Below are 17,833 nucleotides of genomic sequence, written 5' to 3' on the forward strand. Positions count from 1 at the left end.
TTATATTTCTTTCTCTGATAATTCTAGCGACATAAATTTGAACCTTACAGAGGGTATATTGCAGAGTATCCTAATGATGAGGAAGAGGTGGAGGGAATTGATCTGCACCAGCAAAGTTACCCGTGGGAGGGAAGTGACATGAATTACTTATACGACAAGGTAAACATATCATTAGATGGTTTGCGGTCCTTCTTTGAGAGCCGTCGATTGTAAGTGTCTATCGTTTTGAAGTTGTACGACACTAAGATGTAAAGAATTACTAATCACGATTACCTTACTAGCAGAGTTTTTTTGCACAGCTATTGTTAATGAAATTAACACTGGAAATTAATGGTGCTATATTTCATGTTCCAAATGCTAACGCAAGCTCCAATGTTGATTCTCAGCTTTAACATGCCAAAATCACAATGCAGTGGGTGTTGTAAGGTAGTTTTGTAGGCACAAATGTTCAGTTGAAAAAAATTCTAATCTGTATTTATGCATCAAACTTATCATCTGTAACATAATAATATATTTTTTCTGTGCTAGGAACCGTTTGTAAATAAATGTCTCGGATGTATATGACTGCTTAGTTTGTTGCTTTTGACAGTGAAATCACTAAGCTTGCAATGTGTCAGGACAGCAAAAGCATCTCAGCTGATGGTTAGCTTTACAATTTCGTTGATTTCTTTTTTCTATTATGTTGGATTGATTATTTTAGCTAACAAATATTCCAACAGAGCGCTGGCAATAATTCTAATAGATTTATATATATACATTTAGAATTGGAAGTTTGGTAAGAACAGGAGCAAGTAATTCTGTCACGCTATTGGACAGTTATACGCCATTTCAAGATAATTAATTTTTTATATTTCCCATAATCAGTAAGATTTTAACTGTTTGTCTACTTTGCATTCATACCTCATTCTCCATCTAACTTCTCGGTGCTACTATATAATGATCAAGTCATTTTCTGCACAAATAAGCAAGTGGGGATGTTATGTTGGGTGCTTGGTTTATTGAGCTTGGCTATACAAAGTCTGTTGTGACTCCAAAACTTTTACCTCATTTAACATTGATTCTGGTTCTTGGGAGAATTGCAGATTGTGAATGAAAGGCACAAGCAGGGAACATATATGTGGCTGCGTTCGACTCGACATGTAGCGGTATCTGCAGATCCGCTGATCCCATTGTGGAGGTTAACATGCAATGTGTTGACCTGGAAATCATTATTTGGAAGCTACATTTCGAGGCATTTCCTCAACATATAAATATACCATAGACATAATTTGATATTTATAATACTCAGTGATCATGGAGTCTGCAGAAAACAGTCCTTTTGCATATTCTATATGGAACCAAGAGATATGTCTTTTGTTTGATGATTGTATTATGATAGCTACTAACATAGGAGATGACTAGAGAAAGATAAATGAGTATGAAACTCTTATATGGGTAGCTTTTCTAAACACATTTGGGTTTATTAACAGTTGTGACAAGCAATTATGTTTATAGTAAAAAAACCCCGCCGCAGCGTCAATAACAAATGCGCCTGTTTTTTGGTTGTTTGGGATTGAAATAGCTTATGGGTTTTCTAAATCAATATAGTTGATTTGACTAAAGCTATCTTGGATGACAAAAAGAAGGATTGCAAGTTTAATAACTTTTACTTTAGACTTTAATTTCGACTAAATTATAATCAGTCTTTTATCCATATCATCTTAGTTATAATCGTAAGGATTTATTAGAATAAATAAACAGTTTCAACAATATTTAATATGTGATTTAATAAACAAAAGGACATGTAGGATTTTAGGATTTAAAGAGATTGGAGACAATGGTTAATGAATATGAAAAGAACATGAAGCAGATGATGAAAAATGATACGAGTAAATTAGTGGCAACACAGAGTTAAACGAGATAAAAATATCAATCAATAAAGAATGAAAGAAGAATGAGCAGTGTTAAGTTATTACACAAGCCAAAACTAAGACAAATCAAACGACACAACGTGAAAACAAATGTAAACAAGACAAGAGGAGATGGTGAAGATAAAATGCATTGAAAAATTGAATGCTAGATTAGTAAGCAAGAGACAAAAATAGATTAAAATGCAAAAACTCCGCGTCTTGGCGCGGATAACGACCCCTACTTAATATAATAACAAACTGACCATAAGTTATTCAGTAAAACATGAAGAAATGAAATAAGAACAATTAACTTTTTACAACGAATTTAATTACGACATGTTATCAACAGTCAACTGAATTTAAGACGATTTAAATATATATTTTTTTTGACTAACCCTATTAAATACTTTTGTTTCTTGTAATTTTCAGACTGAGGGTGTGCTCATCTTTGAAAGCTCATAGACAAGAAAACTTCACAAAGACCAAAACATCTTTGAGCAAAGAGCAAGAACCAGTCTTGGAACTGATTATCATTTCTGAAAATTACAAGAAATAGTTGATTCACACCCACAAGAGAAAATGTATTTCTTTCAATTTTTGTTTTCTTTTGCTTGTAATTAATAAGGGGCCTATTAAAAAGGTTGACAAATCTGTGGAAACAATCATTTTCTCTTGTGGGTGTGAATCAACTATTTCTTGTAATTTTCAGACTGAGGGTGTGCTCATCTTTGAAAGCTCATAGACAAGAAAACTTCACAAAGACCAAAACATCTTTGAGCAAAGAGCAAGAACCAGTCTTGGAACTGATTATCATTTCTGAAAATTACAAGAAATAGTTGATTCACACCCACAAGAGAAAATGTATTTCTTTCAATTTTTGTTTTCTTTTGCTTGTAATTAATAAGGGGCCTATTAAAAAGGTTGACAAATCTGTGGAAACAATCATTTTCTCTTGTGGGTGTGAATCAACTATTTCTTGTAATTTTCAGACTGAGGGTGTGCTCATCTTTGAAAGCTCATAGACAAGAAAACTTCACAAAGACCAAAACATCTTTGAGCAAAGAGCAAGAACCAGTCTTGGAACTGATTATCATTTCTGAAAATTACAAGAAATAGTTGATTCACACCCACAAGAGAAAATGTATTTCTTTCAATTTTTGTTTTCTTTTGCTTGTAATTAATAAGGGGCCTATTAAAAAGGTTGACAAATCTGTGGAAACAATCATTTTCTCTTGTGGGTGTGAATCAACTATTTCTTGTAATTTTCAGACTGAGGGTGTGCTCATCTTTGAAAGCTCATAGACAAGAAAACTTCACAAAGACCAAAACATCTTTGAGCAAAGAGCAAGAACCAGTCTTGGAACTGATTATCATTTCTGAAAATTACAAGAAATAGTTGATTCACACCCACAAGAGAAAATGTATTTCTTTCAATTTTTGTTTTCTTTTGCTTGTAATTAATAAGGGGCCTATTAAAAAGGTTGACAAATCTGTGGAAACAATCATTTTCTCTTGTGGGTGTGAATCAACTATTTCTTGTAATTTTCAGACTGAGGGTGTGCTCATCTTTGAAAGCTCATAGACAAGAAAACTTCACAAAGACCAAAACATCTTTGAGCAAAGAGCAAGAACCAGTCTTGGAACTGATTATCATTTCTGAAAATTACAAGAAATAGTTGATTCACACCCACAAGAGAAAATGTATTTCTTTCAATTTTTGTTTTCTTTTGCTTGTAATTAATAAGGGGCCTATTAAAAAGGTTGACAAATCTGTGGAAACAATCATTTTCTCTTGTGGGTGTGAATCAACTATTTCTTGTAATTTTCAGACTGAGGGTGTGCTCATCTTTGAAAGCTCATAGACAAGAAAACTTCACAAAGACCAAAACATCTTTGAGCAAAGAGCAAGAACCAGTCTTGGAACTGATTATCATTTCTGAAAATTACAAGAAATAGTTGATTCACACCCACAAGAGAAAATGTATTTCTTTCAATTTTTGTTTTCTTTTGCTTGTAATTAATAAGGGGCCTATTAAAAAGGTTGACAAATCTGTGGAAACAATCATTTTCTCTTGTGGGTGTGAATCAACTATTTCTTGTAATTTTCAGACTGAGGGTGTGCTCATCTTTGAAAGCTCATAGACAAGAAAACTTCACAAAGACCAAAACATCTTTGAGCAAAGAGCAAGAACCAGTCTTGGAACTGATTATCATTTCATGCTCAAACCAAGGTGACTATGTAATGACCAATTATATGCTTTGACTGTCTTGCAATGTAAAAGTAAAACGATAACGGAAAGTGGATGACACTGTTACTTGAAGGAAATAAAAAGAATTATGACTTGAAATAGCTTGTATCATTTTGTTAGAAGGAAAAGGTAATAAGAGAATAGAAAACTACATCAAGATAATGAAATACCTTAATACTTCAGACTGCATCTCTCTGAATGTAGATGCACATATGAGAATACCCACATTGAGAATATGTGACAAAAGTATCTCAACAAATATATAAAAGAAATAACAAGAATGTCTAAAATGAGTATCTCAAAACTTCAGAAACTCACCCTTATGTTTTTCAAATGAAATGTCACTATAAGCTAAACTCATACAAAAGGGTGCTGGGGCTATCTCTTTTGCTAAACAAATATTTGTTTGCATTTTGGAAACCATGCATAGAAGAGGCAAGAACACTCATATGTTGATTGTGTATATATGTTTAATCACTCTATTAAATCCATTACACCCATATATATATATATATATATATATTAGAGCATCCACATTCCATGGGTCCTCAACTTTGAGTCTCTCAAAAATTTAAGAAAAAATATAGTATTTAAATGAAAGAGTATCTCACATGTTGAGATACTCATTCAACAATGTCAAAAATATTTTTGGATGAGTTTCTTCTCAATACTATTTTAAAAAAACTTTTGTGAGGAACTCAAAGTTGAAAACTCATGCAATGTGGTTGCTATTTTGCCATAAGGGTAACAAGAATTGACTATTTTTTACCAAAAGAGAAAGGAATTGAGTAAACTAATTCCATCACTTAGTTTGCGGGTTTCTATGTGGCAATAATCAAATGAACTATTATCCCAAGTGAAGTCATCGTGTTCACATCATCTCCAATGATTTGGCATTGCCTTAGAACATGATTAATGGGAGACCCATTTAGAGTTTTTAGAGCATAATTTGGCATTTTTCTGCTAAGAAATGTCTCTTATATCTTATTTAGGAAACGTTTCTTAATATTTTTTAGTTAAAAGCTAAGAGATGTATCTCATGTTATACTAAGAACCATATTCTAAAAACTCTCATTTCGTGCTCTTATGTGTTACATTTATTTTGCATTTGTTCAGTTAATCTGAGCCCTTGATTTTCATTCCGTATTTGCTATCACTAGTAACATATGTACAAACTTCATTGACAGTGGCGGAATTTTGTTTGTTACGTTTCTCATGCATATGGAGGGGAAGACGCGACAACAAGGTCAGAAGGTCCCATTGTAAGGCTCAAAAATTATTACCTTATCCTTTAACTAGTCCTTGTATATTGTTGGTATTATATGTACTATGAACTCCTGGGCTGTCACTTCCAAGTACAAGTAGAGCTATTAACATATCATTTAACCAGTCCTTGTATATTGGTGCCATGAATAGCTCCTGAATTGTCACTTCATAGCACAAGCTGAGCTATTGGATCGTTGTGAAACTTGTCATACCCACTAAGATTTACACATTCTAACCATACACATAGAGTGATTGGATAATGTAAAAGTAAAATGGTGGGAAAATGAAGTGGGAAAGAGAGGTTTAGGAATTTCTAAAATCCATTTACAATATTTGATTATTCAAAAAGTTTGGTTTTCATTGATTTAGTAATTCTATCAAACTCTATTGTTATTGGAATATAAATTCTTTATATTTTTACTCATTAGAGTCAACTTTGAAAATATCATGTTTACTCATAAGATTTGTAAAATCTGTATGATAAAAACACACACTTCGATTCTTTACGAATGTTACTCAAAAAGGAGATAATTTTAACATTTGTCCATTTCAATTTTGTATAAAGAAGAACGTGACACCAATCTTCCAGAGTATGAACCAAATCTACGAAAAGACAAGTGGAGAAGAAGACGATGATTGACCCAAGAATCAAGCCATGGAAAAATGTAATCTCTTTGTCTTACTTCTCATTCACGAAAAACTACAGAACTAGGTCATTCTTATCTCTGCATCTGGGAAGCAAGACTTTATATAATAATGGTGAAAAGGAAGAGATTACCTCTATGTAGCTCATGAACGAAAACATTATATATATATATATATTTGACGTACAAAAGATTGGTAGTTTTCAAAAAGACTTGTATATATTACCTTAAGAGGAGATTTCTTATGAAAAAAATATGTATGCAAATCTATAAAAGTCTATAACAATTAACAGAAATTCATACAAAATAGTTGATAAAATATTTGTTAAATCTACTCGACTTTTAAAATCTCTGAACTTTAAAAATTCTCAAATTCCACACAAATTTTTGTCCCAATAACTCCCCCTTACTCTAGTTACCTTCATTTTAGAGTAAACTGATGAGAAATTTATTTCACTTGATAGGCAAAAAAGGTGAAAAAGAGAGTAAATATTTACTCTAACTGGGGGGAGGGTCTTTCTTAGTTTTTTTACTTAAAAGTTAAGAAACGTTTCTTATACTCCTTCCGTTCCTTAATGATAGTAGACTTTTTAGGAAAAAAAATTGTTTCAAAAAGATGTATTTTTTTGTGTTTTCTATGAAAAAATTGTAAACTTCAAAAAAATTAATTGACTTTATTGAATTACTATTGGTTAAAAGTTATTGAAAACTGAAAATTACAGAAAACGATACATTTATTATGGTAGTTTAATGTGTTTTCTTAATATGTGTAAAAATACTAAAAAATCTATTTTTTAGGAACAGACGGAGTATTTCATTAAGAACCCCAGAACCCAGTTCTAATGTCTGTTTCTTTTTTTAAGTTATGCATGTTTCTTGTAAAACTGCACATCAAGAATCTTTAGCTGGAAAAAATCTATACATTATGTTTTCAGTCGTTTGTTTACACGTTTATTTGTCGTTGGCGTGGATGTTTAGATGCTTCCTTTGGCCTTATCCTATAGTTTTGGTTTTTAGTTCATACCTTTCTTTGTTGGATAGTGCTCGTTAAGCTTTATCTAATTTAATCTTATTGATACTTCGAATTGTTCTGAAATATTTTACCAAACAAGGGGTTAATTTGTCTTATAAAACTCATGAAAATTGAATCTTGAACACCAAGGGGTTAATTTGTCTACCAAACGTTTATTTCAGCATGTCTTGTTTGTTTAAACGTTTTCTAGTCGTTACTTGCCAACAAAATCTTGAACAGACTGGTCTAAAAACTCTAGATGAGTAAAAGCAACTAACAAGGACATTCAAGAACAAAGCACTAAAAATCATTAGCCAAAACCATCCACAAACTGCATAACTGAAACCATGTCGCAGAAAATATATTAAAAAAAAGGCTCAAACACCATCAAAGTTTTTTTAAAAGTAATAGAGAAGTCTTATCATTTGGCACCCTTCTTGACTGCAGCCTTGGTGACCTTGGCACCGGTTGGATCCTTCTTGTCAACACTCTTGATGACACCAACAGCCACGGTCTGCCTCATGTCCCTAACAGCAAAACGCCCCAATGGTGGGTACTCTGAGAAAGTCTCAACAACCATGGGCTTGGTTGGAGTCATCTTCACCATACCAGCATCTCCATTCTTCAAAAATTTAGGCTCCTTCTCGATCTCTTTACCAGATCGCCTGTCAATCTTGGTGAGGATCTCAGAAAACTTGACTGCAATGTGGGAGGTGTGGCAATCAAGCACTGGGGCGTAACCGTTACCGATCTGACCAGGGTGGTTCATGATGATGACCTGGGAAGTGAAGTTAGCAGCACCCTTGGCAGGGTCATCCTTAGAGTTGGATGCAACATACCCACGCTTAAGATCCTTGACGGCAACGTTCTTAACATTGAATCCGACGTTGTCACCTGGAAGTGCCTCCACAAGAGACTCGTGGTGCATCTCAACGGACTTGACCTCAGTGGTCAACCCTGAAGGAGCGAATGTGACAACCATGCCGGGCTTGAGCATACCAGTCTCAACACGACCCACTGGCACCGTTCCAATACCACCGATCTTGTAGACATCCTGAAGTGGTAGACGCAGGGGCTTGTCTGAAGGCCTCTTTGGCTCGTTGATCTGGTCAAGAGCCTCAAGGAGAGTTGGTCCCTTGTACCAGTCAAGGTTGGTGGACCTCTCAATCATGTTGTCACCCTCGAATCCGGAGATGGGGACGAATGGGATTTTGTCAGGGTTGTACCCAACCTTCTTCAAGTAGGAAGACACCTCCTTGATGATCTCATCGTACCTAGCCTTGGAGTACTTGGGGGTTGTTGCATCCATCTGGAACAAGGAAACGATAAAAACTCAATGTTAGTATCACATCACAAGTGTACAATGACAATTAATAAACAACAATGATAAGTAAGTGAGCTGACCTTGTTACAGCAGCAAATCATTTGCTTGACACCAAGGGTGAAAGCAAGAAGAGCATGCTCACGAGTCTGGCCATCCTTGGAGATACCAGCCTCAAAACCACCAGTGGTGGAGTCAATGATGAGGACAGCACAATCAGCCTGGGAGGTACCAGTAATCATGTTCTTGATGAAATCACGATGACCAGGAGCATCAATGACGGTGCAGTAGTACTTGGTGGTCTCGAACTTCCAGAGAGCAATGTCAATGGTGATACCACGCTCACGCTCGGCCTTAAGTTTGTCCAACACCCACGCGTACTTGAAGGACCTCTTGTTCATCTCAGCAGCCTCCTTCTCAAACCTCTCGATGACACGCTTGTCAATACCACCAAGCTTGTAGATCAAGTGACCGGTAGTGGTCGATTTGCCAGAGTCGACATGGCCAATGACCACAATGTTGATGTGAAACTTCTCTTTACCCATAGCTGCAAATCAAATAAGTCAAACCATTAGAATCAACACAAATGATCATCTCCAACAGAATCAAATAAAGCCACAACATCATGATGATCCATAGGTTTAACATATCTTTGAACTCGAAGATCTAACAACAATACATCAATTCCAGCTCACTAAGCATCATCATCAACGCTTTCATAACAAACTCAATACAAATAAACGAAACGAGAACCAGAGTTGTAGATCGCGACGATTCGAAGTCATAACAACAAGCGAGACTAACTATATATCAGATATTCAAAAATCCAGATGAAATAAAGTAAACGCTAACAGTAAACAAGACGAATCTCTACAAGATCTCATCAGAATCATGCTAAGCTAATAGATCGATGAACAAGCAGATCCTGAACTCGAGAATCGAATCAGTGTAACATCACAGAGCAGGCAATAATCACAATCGAATGGAGCTTGCGAAGTGAAATCTAAACAAGGGAGACATTATCAATACTGCGGAGACCTCTACAAGAATCAAAAGAACATGGTGAATGATAAACGTAAAGAGAGAACGCTTTGCTCACCTGCTAGTAAGAATCTGAGAGCAGTCTTGCGGCTGTGAAAACTGAGCGAGAGAGAACTAAATGAGAGTGAACCCTGGGAACAAAGCAGTGTATTTATAGCTAGGAGCTCTAGGGCTTTCGCATTTTCGTTTCGTTAGGGTAGTTTTACCAATTTGCCATTACGCGTTTTGGCCTTTCTAATTTTATTTGATCAAATTGATACAAATTTGATTAATCAAATCTACTTTGGTATGTAGGCGATCATGCCTGCAACTTTTAACAAACTGCACAGAAGTTATTCACAAAAACATGAACAAATTGATTCCTCAATTAAATAACAACATTTAACATTTCATAACGAATTTAATTACGACATGTTATCAACAGTCAACTAAAATTAAGATGATTTAAATAAAAGAGTTAATTAACCTTAATAAATAATAAATACTCAATCCATTCCCGAAAGTAAGATTTTCTAGAGTATATATATTTATTAAGAATTTAATAAATATTTATAATTTAATTTATTTTTTATTTTATTATACAGTTTCAAATAATTTTTCACCAATGAAATTTAATCAATTCAAATATTCTCAATTAATGTTTCTTAAAAATATAAAAAAGTATCTTTGTGGAACAAAAAAAAATCTAAAAATTCTTAGACAGTGAGTATATTTTTAATTAATATACGTATTAAATGGGGACTACGGAACATGGATTACCTTTAGAAACTGGCAACAATGGTATACATACGAGTTGTGTGTACAAACATAATAAAATCAATCTCGGTATGCAGAACCAATCCTAATTGAATCACGGTTTAACCACTAAACAAACACATGTTAGCACTTATGAAACCATTTAGCTTGCTAAAGGACGAGGCTCTCTCGGTGGTGAGCTCGGAGCAGAAGATTGAAGACTTGGGTTTCCAGGGCAAGACTTAGCAAATTGGCAATAACGACATTTCCAACGTTCTTCTTCAGGAGTGTACTCAGCTTCTCTTTCACTTCTCCAAAACGCAATGACTTCTTTGTATTTGCGCATCACCCACTCAGGATCATGAGTGAATCTGATCTCAGCTATTATAGATCGGTCTTTCTGAAACTCATACCTGAGCCAAAGTTTCTTAATTAGCTAGAGGGTTTTGCTACGATCAGATTATCATCTAACATCAATGTTCTTCTTACCGTAGTAGTAACTGATCATTCGCAATCGGAAGCATCTTAAAAGTGCTTTCATAGTACCTAACTATCTCTTCAAGAGTCTGCATCAGAGTAAAAAAAACTTATATAAATATATCAATAAAACCATTTTCAAGTGAGTGAATTTCTGTTCATATGACCACAAACGAGGACTATTGAAAGCATACTGTGCAGTGTGACAGGTGTCAAGGATAAGTATACCTGTGCTGGGATTCCTGCATCGGCAATGTTATCTCTGACATCTTGAGACAAGACCTCGTGGCGGTTTAAAGCAAAGTAGTTGAAAAAACGTGTGGCCGGGAACTCTTCTCTGACAACAGTGTCCCATAGAAGCTTGTAAAGCATTACCTGTAGCCTATTAAATTTATGGTTAACATTTGAGCTTCTGCTGAAGAGCATTACTATAGCAAAGTTCTTACCTTCCATTCCTTCTTTGTGGCTCAGCTGGAAGTGTGTCCCGACCTCGAGTCTTGGTATCTATCAATAACGGTCCAGTATCAGAAGAGTCTTCTGCAGATGCCTTTCTAACCTCATCAATAACCCCCACAATCCACTGACCTCCAACAAATCCTACGCTGATGATATAGAAAACGACCGAATCACTTACATAATCAAGAACTAGGTTATAAGGAAATCAAGTTAACAAATGTGCACAAACTAAATCAAGTAAAAGTAGAGGTGAACTCGAACTCATTCACATTTAAAAGAAACAAAAAAATCATTTGAGATAAACTATAATACATTATTAAGCAACTAACAAAGGGTGGTTTCTAGTTATACATTTTATACAGAAGTAGAGGTGAACTCACTCACAGTAGCAATTCACGAGTTCGTCCTTCGAACAAGAACTGATTAACGCCAGCAATGGAACTGAGTAGCTTCAAGGCCCACTTATCTTCATTTGATTCAACTTTTACTCGAACCCTTTTAACTACCTATCCATCCATTATCAGCAGAACAAAGCTAGAAACAATGAGACACCGTGAAAAAAAAACAGCTTAGAGATTATCAATAAGCATATCATATAAAAAAGACCTCTTCTTCAAGCTCCAAGTGACGAGCTTGACCAAGCTTCATAGCTTTGCTCACTTTTCTCCTGCCTAAACAAAGAACATTCTCCATCTGCTTCTCACACCATTCCTATAAAGAAAAAAAACAAATCAAATCAGTGATTCGAATCACAAATTGATGAAGGAGGGAAGAGACTTGAATCGTACAGTGCCGGTGAGATCTGTGACACCCAAAGCTTGATTCTTTCTAAACCGATGCAGGAGAGAGTCTTCGATATCCTCGGAGGAGCAAGCAGAGAGTTTCCTTTTCGAGAACATGGTTACTGAACGGGCGGTCTTGGAGATTTCTCCGGCGATGATCCGCGACGGAGAAGCAGCAGAAGCCGAGCGGATCGCGGAAGGGAGGAAGGATCGCGTGGCGGCGAACGCTGCGTCGAGGATGGCCATTTCTTCTTCGCTGATGATCTCGATTGGGATCTCGGGGACATGGTTAGATCGTGGGGTTGAAATAGGGATAGTTGCGGATTGATCGGGGGTAGAGGATGTGGTGGTGAGCGAGTCGGAGGTTGACTCGGAGTGTGACTCGGCCATTTTTTAAGCGGAAGGAACGTGTGGTGTTGTCCTTTCGTGTCCATTTGAAAAAAATAAAACTCCGAAGGTAAAAAGTTTTTTTTTTTTTTTTTTTACGTAGCTAAGGGAGCTCCAATAGTCTCAAAAGTCAAAATGATATATATTTGAATTTTACTCCAATGATTTCCCTTTATATATACAAGACAATTCTCTTAAATAATAATTTTTATGTTTTTTTGGCCATCAAAAAAGAAAGACCAAAATAACTTTTTTTTTATTTTGAAATTTTTTAATATTTATTTTTTATTTTAGTTTGAAATTCTATCATCAAAATCTCACCCCTTAACTCTAGACTCTAAGTCTAGATTAATTAACTATACGACAAAAATACATTTTTACCTTTTAATAAAAATGTTAATATAATTTCTCTAAATATGATTTATTAAATTTTAATAATGTTTTATATTTAAAAAAATTAAAATTTTGCCCAACAATAATTTTACTGTAGAAACATAATTTTAGTTTTTAATAAAATATATAATAATGTAAATGAATTTATAATTGGGTTAATGAAAGTATTCATAATTATGTCAAAGTATAAAACATATTTATTTAATATTTTATAATACAAACAAAATTATTTAAAATTTTAAAATTAATTTGTAAATAAAAAGTTTTAATATCAAAATGAGTTTATGAATAGTATTCCTCAAATTTGATTTGATGCTATTCATATTCTTATTTTCTCATCAGAAGAATTTCTTTCATTTTTTTATATTTTCCTTTAAAATGATTTATCACAAAAGATAATATAATAGCAAAGAACAAAGCTATGTGTAAATCAGTTTATTTTTAGCTTAATTTTGTAAGCTACATGTAATAGAAATTGACTTGGGATCAAGAACAAATATATTAGAGCATGATTAACCCGAGTTCTTAATTCGAGATTCTTAACTCATGATTTAACATTTTTTTGTTTTTTGTTTTTTTTTTACATTTTTCGGTTAAAAACCGGTTCTTAGAACATGTTCAACGCAGGGAGCTCCGGCACAGAATCATAAGTAACTATTTTTGATTTTTTTATTATTATTTTTTTGTCTGATAAAAAAATAATAATTAAAAGGCGAACCAATTGCGGGCCGCCACGTGTCAGTGGGACCCACGAACAGTGCAAGAAACGAAGAAAAATTGGTTCTTATATACCACCCGTAAAACCCGTTTCTTAAAAATACAATAAGACCCACTGATTTTTTAATTATTTTTTCGATAGGGACCCAAAGCTAAGAGCATGCGTTGAACATGGCCTTATATTTCTTATTTAAGAAAAGCTAAGAAACGGTTTTTAGCCGAAGCTAAGAACCCACCCTAAGAGCCCGGATTAATCATGGTGTTAAGGTCTTAAATCAGTTTGTCCTTACGTTTAACCTTGGATATGTTTATTAATTTACCGTCTGTAGTTTGTTCAATTATATTGTACATATGAACCAGACCTTATTGTACATACAACAAGCATTATGCACTCTGAAGCCCCAACTTTCAAGCAGGCCAGCGTTCAAGTAATGCCATAATCCAATAAAAACATGCAAACGTGAATGTAATCTAGTCATTAGGCGACCACATTCGCTGATCATCCTTTTAGGCCACAACCGGGTAGGATGCACATGTCGCAATACCTGCAGATTCAAGAACGTATCAACACAAGATTAAAAAAAGAGACCAACTGTGAACATCTGAGACTCTGAGCATCATATATATATGAATGATATTGGTTTTTAATGGTTTAATGAGGGTTAAAGAACTGACCACACATGTTCTTGCCCATCTCCATCTTGAAGTAACCTTTGTCACCCCAACCAGCTCCCCACGAGTTCTTTATAAGCCAATATGGAACACCACCTTCAATTCCATAACCAACCGCCAAAACCGCGTGGTTCACATCCTAATGCCACATTACAAAATCTAACTGAGCACTAGCTAACAATAAGCTAACAGAGTGTTAACATTCATGTAGCATTTTAAAACAGTTTGAAGAAAAAAGTCTCACTGTTGGTGAACTTTTACAGTCCTTATCTGTGTAAACTCCGCCATCGTAAAGCCGGAACGAGTGTATAACCTGGAATGCTATGCTTACTGGTCGCACCAACCCAACCGCATGCTTCAGTTCATCTTCAGCACCCTGTTGTTGTTTGAATCCTCATTACAGAGGACACTTTGTATATGTTTAAAGAAGAATCCATAAGAGATGCTTTACCAGAGTAATGTTGACTGAGTCGAGGACTTGTACACCGACGTTTTCAGCTGAATATCTGCAGGTTCCATCTTTGCCGGTGTAAGGATAAGCGTCCTCTGTGTCAAGGCCACCGTTGGATTTGATGTATTCAAAGGCTTGGGAAGGAAGGCCACCATTGCATCCAAAGTTGTTGAAAGCTCCAGCACAATCCACAAGCTGTTGCTCGGAGAGAGATATTCCTTTTCCAAATGCTTGATGGTAAGCTGCCTCAAGAGCTCCTGTCGTGCTGCAGTGCGAAATTGATCACATGACACAACAATATTAACCTTGAATTTTACATGAAGATATTAGTATCCTAATCATTTTGTTATACCTGAAAGTCCAGCAAGATCCACATTTGCCCTGGTCTTTGACTGGACTAACAATTCCATCTTCTCTCCAATCTTTCTGCAGTTTACACAGTTTCAGGACTTAGAATCAAATAAAAACAGTCTGCAGCTAAACATGTTTTCTAAAAGCTGAAGAACAGGAAGACTGAGTCCTGTACTTACGGTTTCCGGAAGAGCTTCTTCAGTGAGTTTGTGGCTTCCTTTCAAAGTGGCAGAGCAGTTCTGAGCAGCACCAAGCTTGCTCTTTTGAAACTCTTCCCAGGTCAAATCAGCAAACTCTGTATGGAGTAAACAGAAAGTTGGCAAAATTCAGATTCCAAATGGGTCAATCATTACCCTCAAACCATTAGTAATGTCTGCCGTTAGGACAAAACAAACATCCTAATTCCTAACCAAAATAAAGTACAAGAAGAATCTTTAATCAGGACAGCTAATTCTCATAGAAGCAGAACACTAACTTTGCAAGCAAACTAGTCTCTCAAACCACTAGTAATGTCTGCAATAGGACAAAGAAGCATTCACAAAGAACGAAGAACAATAAATTTGATTGCAAAACTTTGGACCAATAAGAATATTGACTCAAGTAAATCAAAGCAAAAGCTAAAAAAAAAAATCAAAACTTTTTTAAAAAAATTCCACGTAATATATTACGGAAGAATAAAGTCAGTTTACCCCAACGTATTTATACCAATGTGACAGTTGTTTGAATCCTAAACGTCACGCAGATAAAACAGTCAAACAGTTCAGCGATCCACAAGAAGGGAGAAGACTTACGATTGAGACCGAGTTTGTAAGACAAGCCTTTCTTGTTGGTGGATCTGATTAAATCTAGACTCTCCTTGAAGATCGAGAATCTTAGCTTTATCTCCTCTGCGTTCTCATACCTTTTCCCATACCTTCATTACACGAACAAGCGTTTGTTTATTAAAATAAAGTCAACGGCGACGGTGCCTGTGATAGAGGATGTGCCTTACCGGTGAGTGAAGCGAGCGAATGAGAGAGCGTGACGAGTTTGGCCTAAGATCTGGACAATGGATTCCTCCACCTCCCGGAGACCGTCGGAGACCATCCGGATCGGGTTTGACTCATCGAATCCGATATTCTCCGCCGTTGCCGATGCGGCGATGAGGATCAGCAGAACCACCGATGGTAGGATTGCTCTCGCAGACATGGCTTACTTTTGTTTTTGTCAACCAAAAGCTTATGCTTCTTCTTCTGTACTAGTGTTTAGCTCGAGAGCAATGCGAGTTGACTTGAAGACGGAAGAGAGAGATTACAGATGGAAAACGTGATTGGGACAGGTGGTGGTTTGTGAATGGACCGTTATTTGTCCTATTTACTTGGGATGTTGACATCTATAGTGATGTCATTGTATACCAACAACAAGATATCAATCATATGCTTCATGATTTTTATAGGGAAAATTGCAAAATATCCCGTGGATTACGGCCTAGTTCAATTAGGGCTGGACATTCGGAAAACCAATCGAATTTCAATTTGGGTTCAACCCGATTTTGGATTTATGAATTTTATTCTCATTTGGTTTGCACAAATGTTTTACACAAGTGAGTTTTTCTCGAATTCGATTTGGTTCAGATTCATTTTTGTCGAGCGAGCCAGGTTTAGTAATTGTCCATCCCTAATTTCAGTCCTTAAACTGTGTGTTAAGAATAACTAAGAATAAGTTCATATAAACTAATAAATAAATAAAAAGTAACTATTACTTGGTTATTCTTAACGAGATCCTTCTTTGGCTTTACTACGGTTTACACACCAACTCTTCTATATTGTAATGTGATATGAAATTGCAGATAAACACTGAGAGTGAGAAGGATGTAACTTCAGTAAAATCATGAGTTTGTTCATTTTACCGAAAATATCTGGACCAAGTCATTGATCTTTGTCCCTTCCATCGCTCTTTACTCCTCTTAAATCAAAAGTCTTGACCTTGTGAAATTCATCATTCAGAGCCCCACGTCTTTCATCCCTCGCCTTGTTGAATATGTGTGCATAACCATCGTCCGGAACTGGATCGCTTCCGCACCATTCGCCAAACTTTGGCACAACTTCAAACACCCCCAATATAATGGAACATTTAAGAATTAAACTATAAGCTCAATTTTAAAAAAGAAAACAAATTATATGGGATCGAATGGAAGTACCTAGTGGCATGCTCAAAAAGAAATGTACGCCAACTTAGAAAATTTTAAAAACTAAAAAAAAAAAAAGATCAGCCAATTAACGTTGCGGGACAGAATATACTTCCATGTGGGGGTTATGATACCCACTTGTTGCGGAATACAAGCTCATAGTACTCCTGTCCCTTTCACTACTCATACGATTCATCTTTGTTCATGACTTAAGAATTGTTCACCCAGTTCACGGTCGCAGCACGCTACATCTGGAGTGGATCCAGGATCTACAACATCCAATATGAAGTATCGGAAAATACCTCCGATGTGGTTTACAAGATCATTACTCTCTCTGTCGTGGGTATACAAACCCTAGAGAGTATAAAGAGATTACAAGAGAAGTACATGGCTAAGAGCTAAGCCTATGATTACATATCTATCACTAGCTTACTCTATCTCTCCAAGAGACGCCATGGAAGCTCCCGCCTCCTAGAGGCTCAGCTTGAGCTTGGAGATCCCTGTCGTGATCTCTCCTTCTTTGTATCAGCACTTGACCTAATGGGATTCAACTATTAGGCCCATATGATGTCTGCGCGTAACTTGTGCAAGCCAGCCCAACATTGAACATGTCTGATGGGCTTTGACCAAACCTAACAAAACTCCACCTAACAAAACTCGACATGTTTGGTCCAAGTCCATAACTCTTACTTTGTGCTGACACCTCTTGATGCTTGAGCAAGCCTACTCATCTTCTGCATCTCCTTGTCTTCTCTTATCTCTTCTCACTTCTCTCAGCTTCTCTTATCTCTTCTCACTTCTCTCAGCTTCACCTTGAGCCAAG

General features: G+C 35.9%; 4 protein-coding genes across 6 annotated transcripts in view; all 4 read right to left on the reverse strand.

Annotated features, from left to right (window-relative positions):
- Nucleotides 1–7,341: 7,341 nt before the first annotated feature.
- LOC106326855 (elongation factor 1-alpha 1) lies at nt 7,342–9,592 on the reverse strand. The gene is made up of 3 exons (XM_013764801.1): nt 9,481–9,592; nt 8,465–8,928; nt 7,342–8,369 (listed from the first exon to the last, which is right to left on the reverse strand). The coding sequence occupies exons 2-3, from the start codon at nt 8,924–8,926 to the stop codon at nt 7,482–7,484; spliced, it is 1,350 nt and encodes a 449-aa protein (XP_013620255.1). The 5' UTR covers nt 8,927–8,928; nt 9,481–9,592; the 3' UTR covers nt 7,342–7,481.
- Nucleotides 9,593–10,152: 560 nt separating this feature from the next.
- Nucleotides 10,153–12,318, reverse strand: LOC106324858 (exonuclease V, chloroplastic). Of its 3 annotated transcripts, XM_013762851.1 has the most exons (7): nt 11,879–12,317; nt 11,697–11,801; nt 11,475–11,596; nt 11,081–11,236; nt 10,863–11,016; nt 10,647–10,723; nt 10,153–10,570 (listed from the first exon to the last, which is right to left on the reverse strand). In XM_013762851.1, the coding sequence occupies exons 1-7, from the start codon at nt 12,260–12,262 to the stop codon at nt 10,321–10,323; spliced, it is 1,248 nt and encodes a 415-aa protein (XP_013618305.1). In that variant the 5' UTR covers nt 12,263–12,317; the 3' UTR covers nt 10,153–10,320. The 3 variants fall into 3 exon arrangements, with proteins under 3 accessions (XP_013618305.1, XP_013618306.1, XP_013618308.1); XM_013762852.1 differs by lacking the exons at nt 10,153–10,570; nt 10,647–10,723 and having other exon boundaries at nt 10,922–11,009; nt 11,879–12,318; XM_013762854.1 differs by lacking the exons at nt 10,153–10,570; nt 10,647–10,723; nt 10,863–11,016 and having other exon boundaries at nt 11,145–11,236; nt 11,471–11,596; nt 11,879–12,318.
- A 1,342-nt stretch (nt 12,319–13,660) lies between these two features.
- On the reverse strand, nt 13,661–16,245 carry LOC106327677 (thiol protease aleurain-like). The gene is made up of 8 exons (XM_013765900.1): nt 15,835–16,245; nt 15,635–15,756; nt 15,023–15,138; nt 14,845–14,918; nt 14,493–14,757; nt 14,286–14,417; nt 14,045–14,180; nt 13,661–13,914 (listed from the first exon to the last, which is right to left on the reverse strand). The coding sequence occupies exons 1-8, from the start codon at nt 16,029–16,031 to the stop codon at nt 13,877–13,879; spliced, it is 1,080 nt and encodes a 359-aa protein (XP_013621354.1). The 5' UTR covers nt 16,032–16,245; the 3' UTR covers nt 13,661–13,876.
- A 300-nt stretch (nt 16,246–16,545) lies between these two features.
- LOC106327678 (RPM1-interacting protein 4-like) overlaps nt 16,546–17,833 on the reverse strand; it is a 7,588-nt gene continuing 6,300 nt past the window's right edge. Inside the window, exon 2 of the mRNA XM_013765901.1 lies at nt 16,546–16,926. Within this exon, the coding sequence (XP_013621355.1) occupies nt 16,751–16,926 (176 nt within the window). The 3' untranslated portion in view covers nt 16,546–16,750. The remainder of the gene's footprint in view (nt 16,927–17,833) is intronic.

The sequence above is a fragment of the Brassica oleracea genome, chromosome C2 (assembly GCF_000695525.1).
Source record: "Brassica oleracea var. oleracea cultivar TO1000 chromosome C2, BOL, whole genome shotgun sequence".
In the NCBI taxonomy this organism is placed as follows: Eukaryota; Viridiplantae; Streptophyta; class Magnoliopsida; order Brassicales; family Brassicaceae; genus Brassica; species Brassica oleracea.

Coding starts and splice junctions, on each gene's coding strand:
- LOC106326855 (XM_013764801.1), bottom strand. CDS start 8,926: ATGGGTAAAGAGAAGTTTCACATCAACATTGTGGTCATTGGCCATGTC. Junction 8,370..8,464: donor TGATTTGCTGCTGTAACAAG/GTCAGCTCACTT, acceptor TCCTTGTTCCAG/ATGGATGCAACAACCCCCAA.
- LOC106324858 (XM_013762851.1), bottom strand. CDS start 12,262: ATGGCCGAGTCACACTCCGAGTCAACCTCCGACTCGCTCACCACCACA. Junction 10,724..10,862: donor ATGCAGGAATCCCAGCACAG/GTATACTTATCC, acceptor ACTCTGATGCAG/ACTCTTGAAGAGATAGTTAG. Junction 10,571..10,646: donor AATGATCAGTTACTACTACG/GTAAGAAGAACA, acceptor ACTTTGGCTCAG/GTATGAGTTTCAGAAAGACC.
- LOC106327677 (XM_013765900.1), bottom strand. CDS start 16,031: ATGTCTGCGAGAGCAATCCTACCATCGGTGGTTCTGCTGATCCTCATC. Junction 14,919..15,022: donor AAGAAGCTCTTCCGGAAACC/GTAAGTACAGGA, acceptor TGTAAACTGCAG/AAAGATTGGAGAGAAGATGG. Junction 13,915..14,044: donor GATGGGCAAGAACATGTGTG/GTCAGTTCTTTA, acceptor TTGAATCTGCAG/GTATTGCGACATGTGCATCC.